General features: G+C 41.1%; 1 protein-coding gene across 1 annotated transcript in view; it reads right to left on the reverse strand.

Annotated features, from left to right (window-relative positions):
* The window catches only part of HECW1 (HECT, C2 and WW domain containing E3 ubiquitin protein ligase 1), a 151,880-nt gene that overhangs the window by 79,588 nt on the left and 50,317 nt on the right, over window positions 1-21,975 (reverse strand). Inside the window, exons 2-3 of the mRNA XM_023751008.1 lie at window positions 19,227-19,284; window positions 5,133-5,457 (exon numbers count right to left, since the gene is read on the reverse strand). Of these exons, the coding sequence (XP_023606776.1) occupies window positions 5,133-5,457; window positions 19,227-19,253 (352 nt within the window). The 5' untranslated portion in view covers window positions 19,254-19,284. The remainder of the gene's footprint in view (window positions 1-5,132; window positions 5,458-19,226; window positions 19,285-21,975) is intronic.

Raw genomic sequence — 21,975 nt, forward strand, 5'->3', positions numbered from 1 at the left:
TCATTTTCATTTGTTTCAAGGTATATTTTTATTTCTTCCTTGATCTCAGAGTTAACCCATTCATTGTTTAGTGACATGTTATGTAGCCTCCATATCTTTGTGCATATTTTAGTTTTTTTTTCTTGTGATTGATTTCTAGTTTCTTACCCTTATGGTCAGAGAAGATGCTTGATATGATTTCAATCTTCTTCAATTTATTAAGACTTGTTTTGGGTCCTAACATGTGATCCATCATAGAAAATGTTCCATGTGCACTTGAAAAGAATGTATGTTCTGCTGCTTTGGGGTGAAATGCTCTGAAGATATCAATTAAATCCATCTGATCTAGTGTGCAATTTAAGGTTGCTCTTGTTAATTTTCTGTCTGGAAGATCTATCCATTGAAGTCAAAAAGTGTTAAAATCACCTAATATGATTGTACTACTGTCAGTCTCTCTCTTTATGTCCATCAAGATTTGCTTTGTATATTTAGGTGCTCCTATGTTGGGTGCATACATGTTTACTAGAGTTATATCCTCTTGTTGGATTGCTCCCTTTATCATTATGCAGTGTCCTTTTTCTTCAATTACATAGCATTTGTTTTAAAGTCTATTTGTCTGATATAATTATTGGTATTCCAGTTTTTAATCCTTTACTTTTGCATAAAATATCTTTTTCCATCCTTTTTATTTTTTGTGTGTGTATCTTTTGTTCTGAGGTTGGTCTCTTGTAAAAAGCATATATATATATGGGTCTTGTTTCCTTATCCATTAAGCTACCCCATATTTTTTTATTGGCACATATAAGCCATTTACATTAAAAATGATTATATGATAAGTGTTTACTTATTGTCATTTTATTCTTTATAACTTTCTTCTCCTCCTCCTCCTCCTCCTTCTTCTTCTTCTCCTCCTCCTCCTCCTCCTTCCTTCTTCTCCTCCTTCCTCCTTCCTCCTTCTCCTTCTTCCTCCTCCTCCTCCTCCTCCTCCTCCTCCTCCTCCTCCTCTTCCTCCTTCACTTCCTCCTCTTCCACTCCTCTTCCACTCCTTCTCCTTCTCCTTCTCCTTCTCCTTCTCCTTCTCCTTCTCCTTCTTCATCAACAAAATGCTTTAACATTTTGTCTTGTTCTCACATTGTAGATGCCATATTTTTTGAATGGAGAACTCTCCTCCATATAGGCATCAGCCTGGGAGAAATTAATAGCCCCACCTTCTGGACTCCCTCTCGCCCCACTCTGTGGAGCTCCAAATCATTGTAATACTGGTTTTGTGGTAATAATCCCCTTTAGCTTTTTCTTGTCTGGGAAGCTTCTTATTTCTCTTTTAATTTTAAATGATAGCCTTGCTGGGGAGAGTAGTTTTAGTTATAGGCCCTTGCTTTTCAACACTTCAAATACTTCATGCCGAGCCTCTTGTCTAAATGTTTCTGTTGAGAAATGAGCTGATAGTGTTATGGGAACTCTCATATAGGTAACTAATTGCTTTTGTATTGCTGCTTTTAAGATTCTCTGTCTTTAACCTTTGGCATTTTAATAATGATATGTCTTGGTATAAGCCTCCTTCCATTCATTTTGTTTAGGACTCTCTGTGATTCCTGGGCTAGTGTGCCATTTTCCTTCACAAGGTTAGGTGCATTTTAAGTCATTATTTCTTCAAATAGGTTCTTGATACCTTGCTCTCTCTCTTCTCCTCTGGTACCCATATGACGCAAATGTTGTTATGTGAATACTGTCCAAACAGTTCTTTAAATTATCCTCATTAAATTTTTTTATTTTTTTTTTTTTGCTGCTCTGATTCAGTGTTTTCTGCTACCTGTATTCCAAATTGCTGATTTGATCCTCTGCTTCATCCAACAAATTGTTTATTCCTTCTGGTGTATTCTTCATTTCAGATATTGTATTCCTCATTTCTGACTGGTTCTTTTTTATGGCTCTTATGTCCTTTTCATGCTGTTGTAGTTCCCACTAAGTTCCTTGAGTGATCTTATACCCATTTAAAAAAATCTATATCTCATAAATTGCTTGCCTTCATTTCATTTAGCTCTTTTTTTCTTGTTCTTTCATTTGAAGCATTTTTTTTTGTCTCTTCATTTTGGCTGCCTTTTGTGTGTTTTCTATGTACTAGGTAGATCTGCTCTGACTCAGTTTTGGTAGTGTGTCATATGTAGTACATGTCCTGTGGAACCCCGTGGTACAGTCTCCTTGATTACCCGAGCTGGGTGCTCCAGGACTGCCCCTTGTGTGGATTATGTAAACCCTCTTCTTGTAATTGAGGCCTAATTACTATTGGCCTGTTTGTGTATGGAATTGACACTCTGATTGGCTGACTGTGAGGATCACAGTGTATGAGCTGTGGAGGTATTGACCACACAAAGCAAAATTTGCCTCAGCAGGGTGTGGTGCCTGCTGAGATATCCCTTTGGATATACTGTTGGTGAAGTTTATTGGATCCTGCTCTGATGTTGTCTGAAGCTGGCTACTGGGTGTGTTGGTTTTGTGGCCTCTTGGGAGAGACTCTGGTGCAGGCCAATGGCAGGTGCTCCCTGTGACTGGCCCTGAGCAACCTGCTTGGAGCTGCAAAGTGGTCCACAGTTTGTGGCTGCCTCTGCTGGCCTGGGTGTGCATGGGAAGGATCAAGCTGTGCATCAAGGCTGGCTTTTACCAGCACCAGGCCTGGAGACAGGCCACCAAAAGTCTCAAGGCACCCGGAAATCCTTCTCCAACTGCCTTCACCTGTCAGTTGCCTGTTAGACTCAGCCACTGAAAGAGCCTCTAGTGCAGTGATGGCGAACCTATGTAGTTACTAAGGACCTACAAATTATGAATTTTTATGATTCACAGATAATTTTGGGTTGGGAAGTTATTTTTGAATTGTTATGCCACCAAAAGTGTTGTCATTTTGCTTTAAATAACTTCACATTATTGCCTGTGTTCATGGGTTATACATATATGTTCTTTAGCTATTTCTTTTACCTTCTTTATCCAATCACCCCCATCCCCTGCCCCTTGGGCACAAACCAGTCTGTTCTATGTATTCATGCTTCTGGATCCAGAGGTGGGCAAAGTGGTGGGGAAGGGGACTGCAATAATGTCAACATTAAAAATTTTTTTTAATAAAAAATAACTTCACAGTTATCTATGTACAGCTACTAGGAAAAAGAACAAACTGTCAAATTAAGATGATGAGCTGTGTTTACTTTTGTCTCAGTAAGAATGTTATGTTAATGCCAGATCTAATTCATTCACGGAATTTCATGACAGGTTAATAGTGCTGACCCCCCTTCCTTCTGAAGTGGGCTCCTAATTTTTGTCCCACCTCTACAACTCCTCCATCCCCTTTCTGAGTTACTCCTTTGTCTCTCTCTTTGACAGTGGCTTTCTCGCACTCTCTTTCTACACCCAACACATAAGTATCTACTCTCTGGGTGCCCATTACCCCAGGTCTACACTCCTAGCCCAGATCTAGGGCTGACCTCCAAATCTGTCAATTCCCTCTCCACGGTTGAATGTTCCTCAAATGCCCCCATCATCCTGCTTGCTTCTCTCCTATTTCCTGACTGCAGGAAGGTACAGCTATAAAAAGTTGATTTAAAACTAGTTTCACATTAAAAACCTAATTGTCTAAGGTCTAAACAAGTAAGATTCTTAATTCAAGTAGGGATGGGTAGAAGGGGGACTACGGCAAAATAGATGGATGCAGGACAGTCTCAAGGGGGAAGCTTAACTCCTGCTGACTAAAGCCACATGGAGCTAAAGGCTCAGACTGCCTAATTGAGGGCTTTTGTGAAGGAAGGTTAAAATTTGAATTTTAATGGGAAATCCCTGCATTTTTTTAAGTGTTAGTAACTAATCAAATTTAAAACAAAATGGACTAAACAAAATATGCTTTATGGGCTATTATTTTGCAAGATTTGTTCTAGATCAGCGGTTCTCAATCTGTGGGTCGCGACCCCTTTGGGGGTCGAACGACCCTTTCACAGGGGTCGCCTAAGACCATCGGAAAACACATATGTAATTACATATTGTTTTTGTGATTAATCACTATGCTTTAATTATGTTCAATTTGTTACAATGAAATTGGGGGTCACCACAACATGAGGAACTGTATTAAAGGGTCGTGGCATTAGGAAGGTTGAGAACCACTGTTCTAGATCAATGGTATCCAAACACTTTTAATCAGGAACTATTTTTAAAGCAAATTAAATGTTACCTGTTTGGAAGTTCAGTTTTAGTAACCACTATTTATGTAAAAAAATCTCAAAAATTATGTTTCTGAATCATTATAATATTGTGTGTATGGTAACTACACTAACCAAACTGGTTACAAAACCTTTAAGAGAACCAAAGACTATTTCCCTGACACCTGGACAGAGAAGAATCCCTATATTTTATCATAAAACAGCTTAGGTTATAAAATACTCATAACAATCATTAGTTTCTCTGATATTTGATGATGTTAAATCTGTGTGTCTGAATGTGTGAATGCTTCATTGCAGAGACTGAATGCAAAAGGCCTGGCCTCCATTGAATTTGCTGACTCTAGGGGCCCCTTTCACTGTGCAGTGTCAATGCGCCAATTTTCACCACACCTGATTCTATCATGTCAAATAGATGAAACACATTTTTCATGAAACTTTATTTCCATAGTTTACAATTTGTGAGGTTTATGTTCTCTAGCACTACAAATCTGTGCAGCCACTTTCCTTTCAGTCATCATGCTGTTCTCTAGTCCCTGGTGTTTGTGTTCACTGTCTGCAGTGAAAGCAGTATTACAAAGCAGAAAGAATGTTGAAAGAGCAGGGAAAAAGGCCTATGATTCTGTTGAAAACAAAAGTGAAATTAACTCCATGTAGATGTACAAGTGGTAACAGTGGTTGTGTTCAACCACTCTTTACCCTGCTCTCTCATGATCTTCTTCTATGGAGTAGAGATGGCAAGAAGCTAGTGTGTGGTCTTCAGTGTGCTAGAATTTGGTGCATAACACATTTGATTACGAATTGTGAGTTTTAATTAAATTATAGAGTTTATTGAAATATTAAAGCCTGCAGAGGAGTGAAATATGAACAATATGCTTGTTGAATGCCCAAACCACATTCCTAACATGTTATATCTGCTGCACACTGTTAGCCAGCCTGGCTAATTGCTATTCTACTCACCGATGAGATACATGCCTATCCAGTCTCCAGCGTCCACTTCCTCCTTTATGTCCCAGTGGATCACTAGGTCCTGGGAGTGCCCTATGGAGTAGTAGGAGCTGCTGACCATGAGCGTGGAGCGGCTGTCAGAGGTAACCAGGTCAGTGTCGCTGGTGGAGCGGGGGATGGTGACGGTGCCATGGGGGCTGGTCCTGATGGCCATGCTGTGGAACTGGCTGGGGTTGTAGCTGTGGCGAAGTGGCTCCTTGCAGCGGCGCCTGTTCTGGTTGTTTCTAGATGGAGATGCCATGGCGGCCAGGCCTAAAAACCTGTTCTGGTACAGATTCTGTGGGGATAAGCAGACAATCAGCAGGGGCGGAAGATCCCAGCCACAAGGTCACTGTCTTCACAGGAAATGAAGGATATTCTGGGAGACAGGAGCTGCGAGTGAGCAGCCCCCTAGGAAGGTTTGAAACACAAGAGCATTTTTCTCCGGACAAATACTGTGGCTCTGGGTTCATATAGAGCAGGCAAGAATGAAAATGTTAGCTCATCAAGGGGCTGTGCATTTCCAACTGGCTGGAGCCTACTTCTCCCAGCTCTTTCCAACCTGCTTGGTATTAGAAGGCCTGCATATGTGCAGAATGGTCCTGAAGGTATGTCCGCTCCCAACCAAAGTACCACCTCTTGAGTTTTCCAGCATCAATTCAATTGGATCCAATTTTATCCTTCATTAGAGTAAATGAGGGTTATTATCACTAAACATTTTAGTGATTCCTGCAGCATTCAAAACCCTACACACAGCCTAGAATCAGAGGTGGCCCCTGCTGGGTGAGATGGTCATTCCTCCTTCATTTACTCTCTTTCACGCTACAAAATATCTCCAGGCCTTCTGAAATTTTTACAAAATTTCTATAGATATCTTCAGGCACCATCATTTTTAATAAAATCCAAGCTCAATCCCTCAGAGCCAATGTTATTGTCAAAAACAATGCCTTTGGCCTGGCCAGTGTGGCTGAATGGTTGAGTGTTGACCCATGAACAAAGTGATTACTGGTTGGATTCCTGAACAGGGCGTAAATCCAGCTTTCAGGCTCAATCCCCAGTATGGGGTGTGTAGGAATCAGCCAATCTATGTTTCTCTCTTACTGGTGTTTCTATCTCTTTATCCCTCCTCTTCCTTCCTTTCTCTCTAAAATCAATAAAAAATATTTTTTTTAAAAAAACACTGCCTCTGTTGAGAATAAAAAATGCTTGTTTTTATTGTTTACAATATTGAGTACTTAAAATGAACTGAGCTGTTCAGAGCAGTATTATGATTGTTTTGGATACAGATAGCTTTTACAATGTGGGGAGAGAGCATTATATAACATTTCTACAATGGATTCATTTTTGAAACAAGCAAGGGTAATTTTAACTTCACCAAAGTATACTAACATTGGGATTTAGATGCACATTTTGGGGGTTCCTGGCAATTAAAGTACACACTATTCTACAACTAATAACACTTTTGTTTTTAAGAAGATTAAGTTCTAAAAATGGGTGTGGGTTGACTCATGCAGTTTAGATCCCAGGGACTGTAACTTACACACCAATCACATGCAAGTGACTGACTTTTTGTTTCACCAGCCATGAGGATCAGACCCCAGCAGCAGTCTATTCTTTACATTATATAAGTCTATTTACCAGAAATTTAGGCTTGTACTTTTTCCATCTTCCAAGACCAGGGCACTTGGAAAAAGTCAATTAATTTGATAAAACCCAGTGTCTTCATTCTGAGTCCTTACTGGCCCTGTAGCCTGCTTTTTTGTTCATTATTTGAGTCTCTTGTTAGGAATTCCTCTGGTCTCACTGGAAGTAACCATGGGATTACTATAGACAGAAATGGCAGACTTCAGAAAGCAACTCAGCACATTATTGGTACCATACATTTTATTTTAAAAAAATATATTTTTATTGACTTCAGAGAGGGAGGGAGAGGGAGAGAGATAGAAATATCAATGATAAGAGAAAAGCATTGATTGGCTGCTTCCTGCATGCCCCTTACTGGGATCGAGCCCACAACTTGGGCATGTGCCCTGACCAACCGGGAATTGAACTGTGACCTCCTGGTTCACAGGGCAATGTTCAACCACTGAGCCTCGCCAGCCAAGTCATACATCTTATTTTTTATAAAAAATGTTTGTCACTGTGCCATTCTGAAAATACATATACTATGGCGTTGCCTGGAAACCAGTCATCCTCTCAGGAACACAGGCAAAGCCTTTAACCCAGGAAGTATGAACAGCCCACCAACCTGACAGTCACTCTGGTTCTCTGAGAATTTTGGGGAGGATCTCAGTAATGTGACCACCATCCTGGATGCTTTGTCCATAGTCCTTTGTAAAATCTCCAAAAAAGAAAGGCTGCTGCGGGAGCCCATTTCTTCAGTTTGCACACAGTTTATGAGGACTGAAAACATCTTACAATATTATGATGGAGATTAAAATCTACTTAGAATTGACATAGTCATGTATATAATTATGAATTAGACCAGCAATTTTCAACTGGTGTGCCACAAGAATTTTTAAAGCATGCAATACCTGACTATTTGGTCAGGGGCACTGACCTCTGTTCCCTTAGATTATCAAATAAAAAAATGACAACATCCAACACAATAGCAGTATGATGTGAATGAATCAAAATTATACCTATTTTTTGTCATATGAACAAAAATGTAATATAGTGCCCTAACTGGTTTGGCTCAGTGGATAGAGCGTTGGCCTGTGGACTCAAGGGTCCCAGGTTTGATTCTGGTCAAGGGCATGTACCTTGGTTGCGGGCACATCCCCAGTGGGGAGTGTGCAGGAGGCAGCTGATCAATGTTTCTCTCTCATTGATGTTTCTAACTCTATCCCTCTCCCTTCCTCCCTCTAAAAAATCCATAAAACATATTTTAAAAAATGTAATATAGTGTTTGGTGTGCTGCAAAATTTTAGTAGTTTATTACTAGTTTATTATTATTTAGTAATTAGTGTGCCATGAGATGTAAAAGGTTGAAAATCACTGAATTAGACCAAACCATAATCAAGTTGGTACAGTTCCAATGAGCTTCCAAGCTGCGATTCCTTAGGGCCTAAGGCTTAGGCCATTTACTCAGTCTTTCTAGACCTTAGTTTCCTAATATGTAAATGGTTATTGTCAGAATTTAATGAGATAAGGTAGGTCAAGTTCTTAGCATTGAGAGTGCTCAATTAATAAAAACCTAAAAAACGACTAGTATTGCTTTAGTAAGGAAGACTCACTGGAACGTAGGTCCCAGGCAGTTGGCTAGGCTTACTGGCCACGGGTATCCTCACATCTTCACCAAAGCCCTCACACTTAAGTTCATTCTGAAGTAAACTTACGGGTTGTTCTTTATCATGGCCCTCCATGTTTGCTTACAGAATGTAAATTGCAAAGGTTAAACAATCTCGTGTATTTGTAATGGTGCCCTATAAACCATTATTTTTTTGCAAGGGGCTCCCTTTACGTATTTGTAAGGTTTGTGCTTGAGTAGGACATTTTTGCACTGATGTTGAGAAGAATGAGAGAGAGATTTTTACCCTTGTAGTGTCAGTCAGAGTCTCAAAAAAGAGGATAGAGCGTTTTCCTTTTGTTGAAGATACTTCTGCTGTGTTACTTTTTTTTTTTTTTTAACCAGAATTATCTGGAAACCATTCAATCTCCTGAAACTGTCAAATTACACCAGTGATCACTGGCCATGTGGTGAGAACAAAGGCATAGAAGGAATATTAGTCAAGAAAGACATTTGTCGGTAATTTACTAGATTGGAATAATAATATTTTCCTGGAATAAGAAGGGCAGCCTCAAAGTTGTTCCTTGAAGACCACGTTTCCCCTGCTCCCCACCCCATCTTTGCCCACATCCTCCCCAATCAGATTTGCTGGCAGGATTTGTATTTCAAGATTGTGTGCTACCACCAACTCTGTTGTGAGCTCTCCTTGCATCCTTTCCCATCCTTTCCTAAGAGAGTGGGCCTTTCTGCTCTGTGATCCCACAGGAGCTCTATTCCCCCAGAGGATTTTTATTTTGTTGACCTGTTCACGCTCATCACTGAGAAGACCTTGAGTTCAGTGTTCCCTGCTCTTTATATTTCCCTGGACCTGGCATGACTCCTAGAATTATAAAGGCCCTCAAAGCTTTTGTAACAGAACTTATTTTATTCAATTATGTCCCTTCTTTTTCCATAACAGTTTAAAGTGGCTATTAAAATAGATAAAATACATAAAGACATGATAAGTTAGCAGTAGATGGTGCAGAGGAAAAAGAACATACAAACAAAGTCATGTAAGAAAAAGGCTAATATTAAACTATATTCATCATGTCCTAAATGGATTTAATTGTCTCCCCCAGACATTCACAAGTGTTCTAGTTTACACTATAGATTGATCTAATGGAGGAAGCAATTTAATCACTATCTCTTCACATCTGAACCATGGGAGATAGGTAAACTGTCCTGTTTTTATTTATTTATTTTAAACATTTTATTTACTTATTTATTTATTTAATCTATTGGTGTGACATGGTTCAGTAAAATTATATAGGTTTCAGGTATACCATTCTAAAATACATCATCTCTATTGTGTGTTCACACCCCATGGATATGTCCTGTTTTTAAAAGGCAATGGATAAAGGACCACTTTCTTCTCAGACAGTGAATCTAATGTTTTACAACTTCTCAATTCTTCCTAATCTCTAAGAAAAATCTTATCTCACAGAGATTACACCCTACTCTTTCCTCTTCCCAAAGAGGAGTGGCTCCCCCCATTCTCTGGTCAAGTAGCAAGTTAACTGGTATCACTGAATTGCTCCCAGCATTTTCTCCATCCCACCAAGTAATTCAAGTGTCTTTTATCTACTCTTAACATTGGTGATAGCCAATATGACACTGATTAAAAAAAAACCCCACACACAAACCATAAGCAAACAAATTCTCTGAGAATATTAATAACAGTTTAAGCAACGTAATTTTCCAATAATTGGTTTCAATCAAGGGTCCTAGTTAGGGTTAGATTAAGTACAGATTTTAATTGACCTGTGAAAAAGTGGGTCCAGTGAGTCAGCCACTGAAAACATCCGATCATATTGTGTCCTACCTCCGAGGGCGTAAGAATCCATTTGTGTGTGACTTAAAGACACACTAGATCAGGTGGATTTAATTGACATTTACAAAACATTTCACCCCAAAGCTGCGGAATATACATTCTTCTCAAATGCACATGGGACATTGTCAAAGATAGACCACATGTTAGGACACAAAATAAATCTCTACAAGTTCAAGAGGATTAAAATCATATCAAGCATTTTCTTTGAGCACACTGGCATGAAACTAGAAATTAACTACACTAAAAACACGCAAAAACATTCAAACATCACACAAACAGCAAAATATTAGGAATTTAGTAGGAGGCTAAATAGCATGTTATCAAACAATGAATGGGCTGCTAATGATATCAAGGAAGAAATAAAAAATTTTCTGGAAACTAATGAAAATGAAGCCACAACAAACCAAAGCTAAGGGGCACAACAAAAGCATTTCTGAGAGGGAAGTTTATAGTATACAGGCCTACCTTAAGAAACAAGAAAAAATATCAAATAAATGATCAAACCCTGCAACTAAAATAACTAGGAGAACAATAAGAAAAGCCCTGCATAAATAGAAGGACAGAAATAGTAGAGATCAGAGTGGAAATAAATGACACAGAGATTGAAAAAAAAAAACAACACAATACAAAAGATCAATGAGCCCAGCTGGTGTGGCTCAGTGGTTGAATGTCAACCTATGAGCCAGGAGGTCACAGTTTGATTCCCAGTCAGGGTACATGCCTGGGTTGCATACACTGGGGGGTATGCTGGAGGCAGCTAATCTATGATTCTCTTATTATTGATGTTTCTATCTCTCCCTCTTCCTTCTTCTCTCTGAAATCAATAAAAAAGCATATTAAAAAGTAAAATAAATTTTAAAAATCCCCAGCAAGTTTGCTTGGCCTATATGATTGTGCTTTGTCTTGATTTTCCATGTCCTTGCAACGAGAAGTTTGTCACTATAACTCTATCAGAGTTAGAACTCTGACCTGAACCCCTTTCCTCTTGCTTAGGGCCATAACCTGCCCTGCTGGTATTAACATCCTTCCCCTGAAAGCAGAATTCTGCTCAATTGCTTAGATGAACAATTCCCACAGCATACACGAGAAATCATGAGTTAATAGATGATACACTAAAAAAAGCTGTATAAATGCTGCATTTCTAAATCCCCTTGTCACATATTAAGAACACTTTGGGAGATCCTGTGGCAAAGCTATCAGATTAAATTTGTTTAACCTAGAGTTTCCCAAGGTTACTTGTATGCATATATGCATAACTCATGGACACAGACAATAGGGTGGTAAAAGCCTGGGGCAGGGGAGGGGGGTGCTGGAAGGGTCAATGGGAGGGGGAGGGACATATGCAATACTTTCAACAATAAAGATTTAATTAAAAATAAATAAAAAAACAGTCAGCAAATACCTTCCTATTAATAATCATTATAACACAAATTGTTAATTTTTTTGTTAATCCTCACCTGAGGATATTTTCCCATTGATTTTTAGAGAGTAGAAAGGAGAGGGAGAGATAGAGAGAAACATCGATGTGAGAGAGACACATCAATTGGTTGCCTCCTGCCTGCACCCCGACCAGGGCTGGGGAACTTACAACCAAGGTATGTGCCCTTGACTGGAATTGAACCTAGGACCCTTCAGTCCGCAGGCCAACACTCTATCCACTGAGCCAAACTGGCTAGGACTTAATTTTTGTTTCCTGATTCATATATCCATTATATTAAAATGTTTAGATCTCAGGTTGAAATTAAGTATTAAATAGCAGAAATGAAACCAAACAAATTATTTGCAATACATTGTCTATATACATTTCTTTCCTTTTTCTGGGGGGAGAGAGAAAAGCCATATGCAAAGGAGGAAGATAAAAAAGGGAAGGCTCTGTTGTAGGAAATGCTGCATTTAGAGCAGTAGCCTTTATTTAATCACTCCCTTGGTACACATTAGCCTAATGTATCACTTATTAATTATTCCAGTATTTCACTGTGATATTATTAATCAGGGGAAATGATGCTGGTGCTCATATTTTGCTCTACTGCATTCTAACTTGGTTTAAACTAATTCTTCCTTTTTACAGTGCTCAGTAGACCTCTTATGCCACACACATAGCTTTATGACCAACATACTAACTCTTCACATTTACTATTTGGGTAGTATGATAAAGCAGATAGCCAGTCATTATCCTTTTCCTTAAATATTCTCAAAATATTTATGAGGGCCTACGATGGACCTAGAAGGTACAATAACTTGAAAAGGAATTTCCCACAGAAAAGAGTAAAAATGTACCTATTAAATAATAGAAAATGATTTGCAAGGTAATGAGAAGTATACTTTAAAATTTAAAAAGTGTACTAGAAAAGCCACGTATTGTTTTATTTTTATACCTGTTCACATGAAATAATAAGGTCAGATTCTTGAAAGCAGATGGCATCAATTTTTATAATAAGGAAGAGAAATCTTCCTCTCTTAATTAATTATAATTCATATTTCAGTTCCCAAGTAAGCATCCCTTCCTCAAGGACACTTCCTGAGTCCCAGTCCCGGTAAAGTTCCCTCTTTACGCGTGCTCAGAAGCTGCATTCTTTTCCTTCAGAATACTCATATCGGCTACGACTTGAGTGACTTTTCTTCACTAGATTGAAAGCCTGGAAATTGGGGCCTGGCTTTGCTCACCATTTTCCCCCTGCACTCAGCACAGCACGTGACCCAGTGTAGCCACTCGATAAATATTTATCAGTGAGTGACATATGTTAAATAGTACATATTTGTTGACTAAATCTGTATGCAATGGAGGCTAGAGCTCTCAAAATAACCTAATGTGGCATCTAAAATAGTACTTGACTTCTCAATTGTTTTTATTTCAAGCTCTTTTGCTTAGAAGTAAATTAATAAGCAACTTGGATCACATTAGGAATACCTACTGAGGTTTTAGATGCTCTAATTCTTAAATAATATAGAGTTAGGGTTCTCATTTTTAATTTATTATATTGATTAACTAGAACATTGTGCTTCCCCCTCTGGAATTATAATATACTTTTTTATACATAAATGCAATAGATAAAAAAAGGAATGGATTACTAGAGTAAGTGTACAGAGATGCTATTGGGCATCCTAGTCAGGAATGACAAAGTGATTCAAGAGAAAGTGATTAAATACCCCTTCCTCTAGTGACACCAAAGAGTCTTAGAGCTATAAGTGATCATGTTGGAGACAAGTTTAGATAACAATTACAGCTTGTTCTGTGGTTTTCAAGTACAGAGGGGCCATTTCGCTGGGAGGTAGGACCAGTGCTGAAAGAAAAGAGAGGAGAGATAATTCAACAGAGGTGGACTTAAGAAGTTCTGCTGCTCACACATTTTCATATATGATGATCCAAGGGAGCTGGAGAGCTGAACCATCTGTAGAAATAAACCAAGGTGGAGGAGGCAAGGAGGTTTTTGTTGAGGTTTCTGTGAGTATGGTGTCAGTGGATTGCATATTGACTTAATGCTTTCTTGTACCTTCTGCTAAACTCCTTAACATAACTTTCCAGTAAGAGTATTTGTCTAGAATGTCAGATATTTTCAAGAGGGCTGGGCAAGCAGAAAATTGTTTCCTAGCAATGCTATATAATAAAAGCCTAATATGCTAAGTGTCTGGTCATCTGGTTGGCCGTTCAACTAATCAAAGCATAATATGCTAATGATATGCTAAGGCCGCTCAACCGTTCGCTATGATGTGCACTGACTGGGGGAATCGGGTCCAAGCCGGCAGGTGGACATCCCCTGAGGGGTCCGGACTAAGAGAGGGTGCAGGCGGAATTTCGTGCACCGGGCCTCTAGTACATACACTGAGTGGCCAGATTGTTATGACCACCTCATCAGTACTTCATTGACACTTCCAAAAATACTGAATATTGAAAACTTCCTAAGCAAATACTCTCAAGGTTTTATTATTATTATTATTTGCATAACTAATTCACTTCATTGTACTGAGGGGTGGTAATAATAATCTGGCCACTCAGTGTATATAAAGTAAAGCTCATACTTCTGCAACAAGGATATAATTTATGCATATCTAATTAGTGTGCAAATAGAGCCTGTATCATTATCAATACTACCATCATCATCATCTTCATTATTATCATCATCATCATCTCTACTGATGTTGAGCAACTACTATGTGTCAGGCATGTGGAAGGATCTTTCCCTCCATGCTACCTACCATTAAATTCTCTAAAAAAACCCAAGTGCCTGCTCTGTTATTATCCTTATTTGGGAAAGGGGAATTCACGGCTCCATGCAGTTGCCAGTGGTTTCCAAACTGTCCATCAAAATGACCTGAATAAAATGCAGATGCCTGGGTCTCACCAGAAAGCTACTGAACCAGGGTATCTAATGGTGGCTAAGTGGTTAGAGCATCGACCTGCACACTGAAGGGTCACAGGTTAAATACCCAGTCAAGGGCACATATCTGAGTTGCAGGTTCCATCCCTGGTCCCTGTGGGAGGCAACCAACTCTCTCTCTCTCTCTCTCTCTCTCTCTCTCTCTCTCTCTCTCTCTCTCCCTTCTTCCCTCTCTTCTACTCTTTCTAAAAATCAATGGGAAAAATATCCTCAGGTGAGGATTAACAAAACAAAAACAGAAAGAAAGAAGGTGTAGCTAAGCAAGCAGACCCAGGACCCATATATGCTGACACACAGTCTGTACTGAGACCACAACAGAACATTAGTGATGCTGTGTTCTCTAAGAATTCTGCATAATGCAAATGGGCACGGGGTGGGGGTGGGGTTGGGGTGGAAACAGTGCTAGGGGACCCTAGATCTTGTTGAAAAAGAAAATTATGGTCTCTAAATACAGTACTACCAAGGAAAAGAGGCATCACATCTGTGGCTGCATATTAAGCTGGCACTCCTTTGACTGAAAAAGAAAATCACTTACTATATACACTACTCAAGTAAGCAAAGCTCAAAACAGTTAGCTACACACACACACACACACACACACACACACATACACACACACACTTTTCCCACCTGCTGTCTGAAGAAAATATCTACGCAATGTGCGTGCCCTATTTTAAACTAAGCTTTGAATTGCACACAAAGCATTCTTCCTGTATCTGTGTTCCTTTCTAGAGTTGAGTCTGCAAAGGGACTAGAAATACATTTCCCTTTAAGTGAGAAAAAAAACAACGAACATTTAAAAGACAGTCCAGACCTTTTATAAAAGCGCTTACTTTGAAAGAACAGGACAGATTATGTATTCAAACAGACACCTTCTAAAGACCGTACCAGAAAGATGTCAAAGCAAAGGTGTTTGCAGCGTTGGTCCTGCTGGGCATGGTTAATAGAAAGAGTAGACCCTCAACCGCGGGTCCTCCGGGCTGCTGCGTCAGGATGACGCTCACAGCAATTATTGTGTTATCACCTTTAGTTTGGAAGACTTAAGCAAGAACACAAAAGTTACAAAACCATAGGTGTCCTGTATTATATAGGGTTTGGGGTCAAGGAGAAGGAACTGACCAGGAATGTTCCGTATCAGGAGGGAGGTGTGCAGTCATGAGCAGACAGAAGCTGAGTGGATCCCCCTGAGCCCTGCTGTTTCTTTCTGGCTGATCTTGAATGACACACAGCCTCTCAGGCCTCACTTTCTACATGAAAAGTTTTAAAGATCCCTCAACTCTTAATGCCCTATTCTTCCAAGCCCTGCCACCTAACACAGGCTCTGATAGAGAGAAACCTAATGAGCCATGTTTTTGTCCCTGTTTCTTCCCTTCCCTCCAGCCACAAAAGGTAGTCAATTCTGGCAAAGGACCACATCTTACTTCTGCCTCCCTACCCCAGAAGCTTTTGTTCAAATTCTGAGAAATGCAAAAGAACTGATTTGCTAAATTCTTTGGGGAATATGCTAGACATACAGATGAGCTGCTCAGATGCCCTTTAAGGTGTGGTCATGGTTAGGGTGCCTTGAGTTAGGTGGGCCTGTCTGCTCCTACCGAGCACAGTTGTCTCTGAACAGGCAAGTTTGCTCCTGGGGGGTCAATTGTACTGGAAGAAACTCTGTTAGGTTGCCATTCCTGGCAGAATTCTACACCCTCCCTTTTTTATCACAGGTGTTACTTCCCTCTAGTACAACCAGAATCTAAGTCTGACAGACACAGAAATGCTAATCATTGTTAACACGGAAGTCCTAATGTTTGTTTATTTTTCCAAAACACGATCTTTGGCAGGCTTCAGGAAACCCATCTTTGAGCAACAAGATACTCTTCTTTGTAGCAGAAAGATCTAGAGTGTAGATTTCTTTTCAATTCTCTTAGCCACAGACACTGTGGACAAAAAGGGGCCACATACTAAACCTGACAAGCTCAGGGGAGACCCGCATGGCAGCCTTACAAACTCAGAGACCTAAAGTGACCACATAGAATGATCTGAAATGAAAACTTTCTAATTCAAAGCAGTTCAAGAACCCCACTCCCACTAGCATTAGAGAAATACCAGCCGTTCATTTCCCTGACAACACAAGAAATTGTGGTTATGCTCCTATTTTACAAACTACATCCTTCGGGAGCATCAGTTGTGATCTCAGTCCTCTCCCTCCCATTAATCAGGCAGAGATCGCTCACATAAATTTTCAGGTATAGTTGGCAGTTCGACAGATAAGATCAGAGCAAGGACCATAGGAGGCCAGGTACTGAAGGTTACCAGGGTGCCGAGCAATGGGCAAAACTGAGAAAACAAAAACATCTTCCTAAGGGCAATCTTTCCTCCCAGGTCATGTGCTTTGGACCCCCTGATCTTTCTTCCCCAGAGATAACATCTAGGCCTGGTTGTGTGTCAGTTCCAGGCTCCGCAAAGCAGCAAAACCAAACAAATAGTGCCACGGCTGACCTCAGGACCAGCTTCATTGAAGAATGACCTTCTGTCCTGGTGCAGACCAATCAATCAGTGGAGACCATGACCCTGAAAGGACACACTGGAAAGCTGCTGAATGTTCTACTGAGATCCTCCCCTAGGACCTCTCCTAAAAGTTCTACCATTAAAAGCCCTTCGAACAAAAGGACCCAGTGCTCTCCCTCCCAGGGGTCTGTGTATGGGTAGAACACCCACAGTTTTCCCTTCCCCTTCTTCTTCCCACCAGGCAGGTTAACTTTACCTTTTTTCCTAAGCTTCAAAGACCCTTCTCTTGGCTCTATAACTTGTTTCTTGACCTCATTTCTTCTTCCTCTGTGCCTTTCTAAATAAATATTCTCTTATAGTTTGAGTCTTGGCTCTGAATTCTTTCTTAGCTAGACCTCAGGCCCCAAGGTTGCTGAACTGAAATCCAGTCTGACCCCCTGGGTCTAACACCTGGTGCCATTCTTGCTGCCGCCAACAGTGGGAGAATATCCAGCCACTGCATTACATGGATCACTGAATAAACTGCTTCAAGTGATCTGTAAACACATTGAGCTTTGCTGTTATATCCAAGGAGTCTCATTAGAGGCGAGGCTTATATCTGAAGACACACATGAACTGAGATTCTCTAGGACATGGAACTTTCTAAGGATACCTGTTCTAGAAAGAGGAGAGAAGGGGCATTCTCCTAGAATGTCCAATGCACCCAAAAGGGAATACTTAGTTGTTTTAAAGACTTCTCACTGTATTGTTAAAGTCAAAGAGAAAATTCAGGAGTCCCAGGAGAATGTAAACAAATGAGGGTGCTGTGTGTTGGGGGAAATGTTTTCTTAGCAATAATAACGCTATCACCAAATGGAGAAGACGACGGGGAGGAATCAAGACTCTGCTGACAGCACAGCAAACTAAGAAAAGGGGCATTTAAAATTACTGAACTGTGACTGTCCCTGGACATTTGGCAGCAAATGACTAAGTACTAATTGAATGCTTCTTGAAAAAAACACATAAAGTGCTCATTCTCCAAGATACTGTAAACTTATCAATTAAGAAAGCTCCCATCTGGAAGCAGTGGTCTGTGCTGTAAGAGGAGACCTGAGCTTGAGGGTTGCTCACCCTTCTGTGAGCTGATGGATGCCAAGACCCTCACTGAACATCTCCTGGGTCCCTTGTCCTCACTGCAGTTATTTCAGAGATTAACTTGATACACATGTGGATGTGCTTAGTAAATCTGCACAGCCATGCAGGTGTAAACTTTTATTTATTTTTAAAACAAAAGCCTCATTTAAGAATTGGCTGAATGCATAGTCCCAGGGCAATACCAGGGCCCTATGGACGGGGATTCCAGCTCAGACAGACAGACAGCCTCATTCGAATCCCTGCTCCTTACACACCAGACACTTTGGAGCAGTGACTTAGCCCTCCATGGCTCAGTTCCCTCATAGGTAAGGTAGGAACAACGGTCATACACATGACTTCAGATTGTGGTGAGTAAAAAAGGAACCCACCCAGGAAAAGCATCCAACACAAATCATGATTTGTGGGGCTGTCCCTAGAAGTTGTAGAACTTCTGAAATATGGAAAGGAGTGGACTTGGAGGGATGTCTGAGAGGAGCTGGGAAAGCTCTTCCGGGAGAGCCACCAACTGCAAGAGGCCCTTCTAATGAACTGGCAACCTTCCCTGGGGCCTGCCCGACGCTGAGTCAGCAGGAAAGATCGCTGCTCTTGTCTCCAGGGGTATTTCTGTGTGTCCATATTGACTGTAAGGCAATTAACCACAGGCCCGCAAAGCTCCCGGCTGGCATTTGGGAAGGACCATCATAGAGTGGTGTGTTTTTTTCCAGGTATACATACACTTTTCACAACTGTACATTCACATCACACAAGAGGAGTTGTCATGCAAAGAAAATTATCTTAAAATGGAGCACAGTCGGGTTTGGGGTTGATGAAGGTGATGGATCTCAAATGTCAGGACTGTGCTTGAAAGAATCTCTGGGCTGGGCAACCACACTGAGCTCTGGACTGAGGCACATTCCATTATGAGTGGAGTGTGTTTATAATGGAATGACATGGATGGGTTCTTATAATCAGAAAAACACACTGACCTTCACACTACACAGGTGCAGCAGCATAATGACCCACCACGTGTATGCGCATCAATTCCTGGGGAAAATCCAATGAGGTTAACTCAGTGTGTATCCCAAGCAAACAGAATCAGTGACATTACCCACATGAAGAACTCGGTGCCCCCACACCATGTAAAAAGAAAAATTACATGAGGATGATACCCACTTTAATAAATGGACAAAATGTAGCAAGCAACATATTTTGTGTCATTCATGAATAATTTTTTTTAATCCTCACCTGAGTTCATGCTTAGAGAGAGGAAGGAAGAGGGAGGGAGGGAGGGAGGGAGGGAGGGAGGGAGGGAGGGAGAGAGAGAGAGAGAGAGAGAGAGAGAGAGAGAGAGAAAGAGAAAGAGAGAGGAAACATCAATTAGTTGCCTTCCATATGTGCCCCAACCAGGGATTGAACCTACAAAGCAGGTACGTGCCTTGATCAGGAATCAAACTGGCAATTCTTTGGTGCACCAACTAAGCCACTCTGGCTGGGCATGAGTAATATGATTCAGATTGTAAAATTTAACTTTAAGGAGTAAGAATCATGGCCTACATTTTTCTTTTCTTTTCAGGAAACCAAGATTTGGTATGGTGTCTTTGGAGAGGAAAAATTCTGTGTTTGAGAAAACTAAAAAAATCCTCAGATATGCTCCACTCATAAGACCTCTTCAACCACAATGAAACTGGATCTATAGTTAAACTGCTGAAAATATCACTGACTCATCTTGGTGCCTTTCTCACTTAGAAATGTACTCTGATGTGTAAGACTGAAGACGGAGCACCATCCCCTTACATGTAGAGTCTAGCAGAGTATTACACCAAGTGGCAATCACTGGTCACAGCATTTTAGGACACAGAAACCTTGTCAAAATTTAGACCTTGAACATAGAGATGCCAGACACAGGAAAATTGCTGAAGGTATCTTACCAGGGTCCTCTTAATCCAAGTATCACTTTAGTTTATGCATCTTTATTCTGATTTTATAACCTCATCTTCCTCTGAAGTTAAAGTTGCTATAAAAGTAATCAATATGGTCTTATTCCAATAAAGTAATATATGATGTAAGGTTTTCAAACCCCCAGTGAAACCTGAAGTTTTGCCGACAAATGAGTTCATGTGAGAAATGAATCAATCACAAGCTTGCACTCTGAGTGCATAGATGAGGGTCCCATCCCTGGTGCGAGCAAATTTGAAAAGAGAGAGAGAGAGAGAGAGAGAGAGAGAGAGAGAGAGAGAGAGAGAATTTGACCTCCATATATTCAGATTCTGCTCTGTGGCATCTCCATGCTGGGTGCTGCTTGGCTTCTCAGTGGTGAGGAAACTGCCTGGCGGTCCCTCCTTAAGGCCCCTTTCCCTGTCATGACCACTGGCCTCCCAGCAGCACCCCAGGAGGCCCAGCTCTGCTCCATTCGCTGGAGGCCCTCAGATCTTCATATGTTCACACGAGGGGCCCATGACCTCAATTACTATCCGAATATTGATAACTCCCAATTTCTGTGACAGCTTCAAGCTCTCATCTTATTCCAAAACTTAGCACTGAGAATACTGGTGTAAAATGTTTTCTTACAGTTTTTTAACTGTTTAACTGCAAAACATGATGCTGGCAATGAAGAATGAGAGCAGAAGCAGTAGTGGAGACTATTAAAAAATGACCAGTGTCAAAAGGATCCAGCTCTAGGGGATCCAAGATGACGGTGCAGTCGGTGGAAGCTACACTCACCTCCTCCCAGGACCAAACTGAAGTCACAACTAAATTATGAAACAGTGATCCTAAGTAACCACCTGAAGACGATTTGAAGAGAAGTCTTATCACCAAGAATTTGGAGAAGAAGCCACATCGAGACTGGTAGGGAGGGCGGAGATGCTGGCCCTGCCCCATAGGTAGTGGCTGACGTTCTGAGGACTATCTCACCTGCAGGGGTTTTCCCCTGAGAAATGCAGGGTCTAAACCTCAAGCCAGATCCCCATCCCAGAGCACCAGAGCTAGCAAGAGGAGGTCACATAATAACTGACTGTGAAAAGCAGCGGAGTTTCTGTCCGCCAGGGAGAGATGGAGTCCACTAGAAATACAGGCAACTGCTTAAAGGGCAAAAACACAACATTTAGTCTGCAGCCACTCACTCTGAGCTCTGGCGGAGGGAAGGTAGAGTGGAATAGATTCCTGTGAAGAGAGTCTGGGGTTTCTGGCTCTGGGGAAGGAGCTGAAGGGCAAGCGCCAGGATCCTTGTGCCAAGTCATTCTCCCATTCCGTAGACACTCTTTCTTAGCTAAAGCAATCCCCTCCCTGTGGCATCAGGCTGGGGGAAAGCAATAGTCCCAACTTCTGGACTCCTTCTCACCCCACCCAGTGGAACTTATCCCTTGCTGAGGGGTACAGCCAGAGGCTCTTCCAATCAGCGAGCCTAACAGGCAGCCAGCAGCCAAAGCTAGACTGGGGTGGACCTCAAGGTGCTTTGGGATTTTTGTTGACCTACCACTAGGTTCAGGGCTGGTAAAAGCCAGCGTTGGTGCATAGCTTGATCATTCATGCACAACTCAGGTGCAGCAGAGGCAACCACAAGCAGTGGATCGCTTGTAGCTCCAAACAGGTTGCTGAGGGGGAGTCACAGGAAGCATCTTATATTGGCCTGCACCAGAGTCCACCCCAAGAGGCCCAGAAACAACACACCCAGTGGCCCACTTCAGACACAGCAGAGCAGGATCCATAAGCTTAGCAGCAGCATATTATATATAT

The sequence above is a fragment of the Myotis lucifugus genome, unplaced genomic scaffold, assembly GCF_000147115.1.
Source record: "Myotis lucifugus unplaced genomic scaffold, Myoluc2.0 scaffold_18, whole genome shotgun sequence".
Classification (NCBI taxonomy): domain Eukaryota; kingdom Metazoa; phylum Chordata; class Mammalia; order Chiroptera; family Vespertilionidae; genus Myotis; species Myotis lucifugus.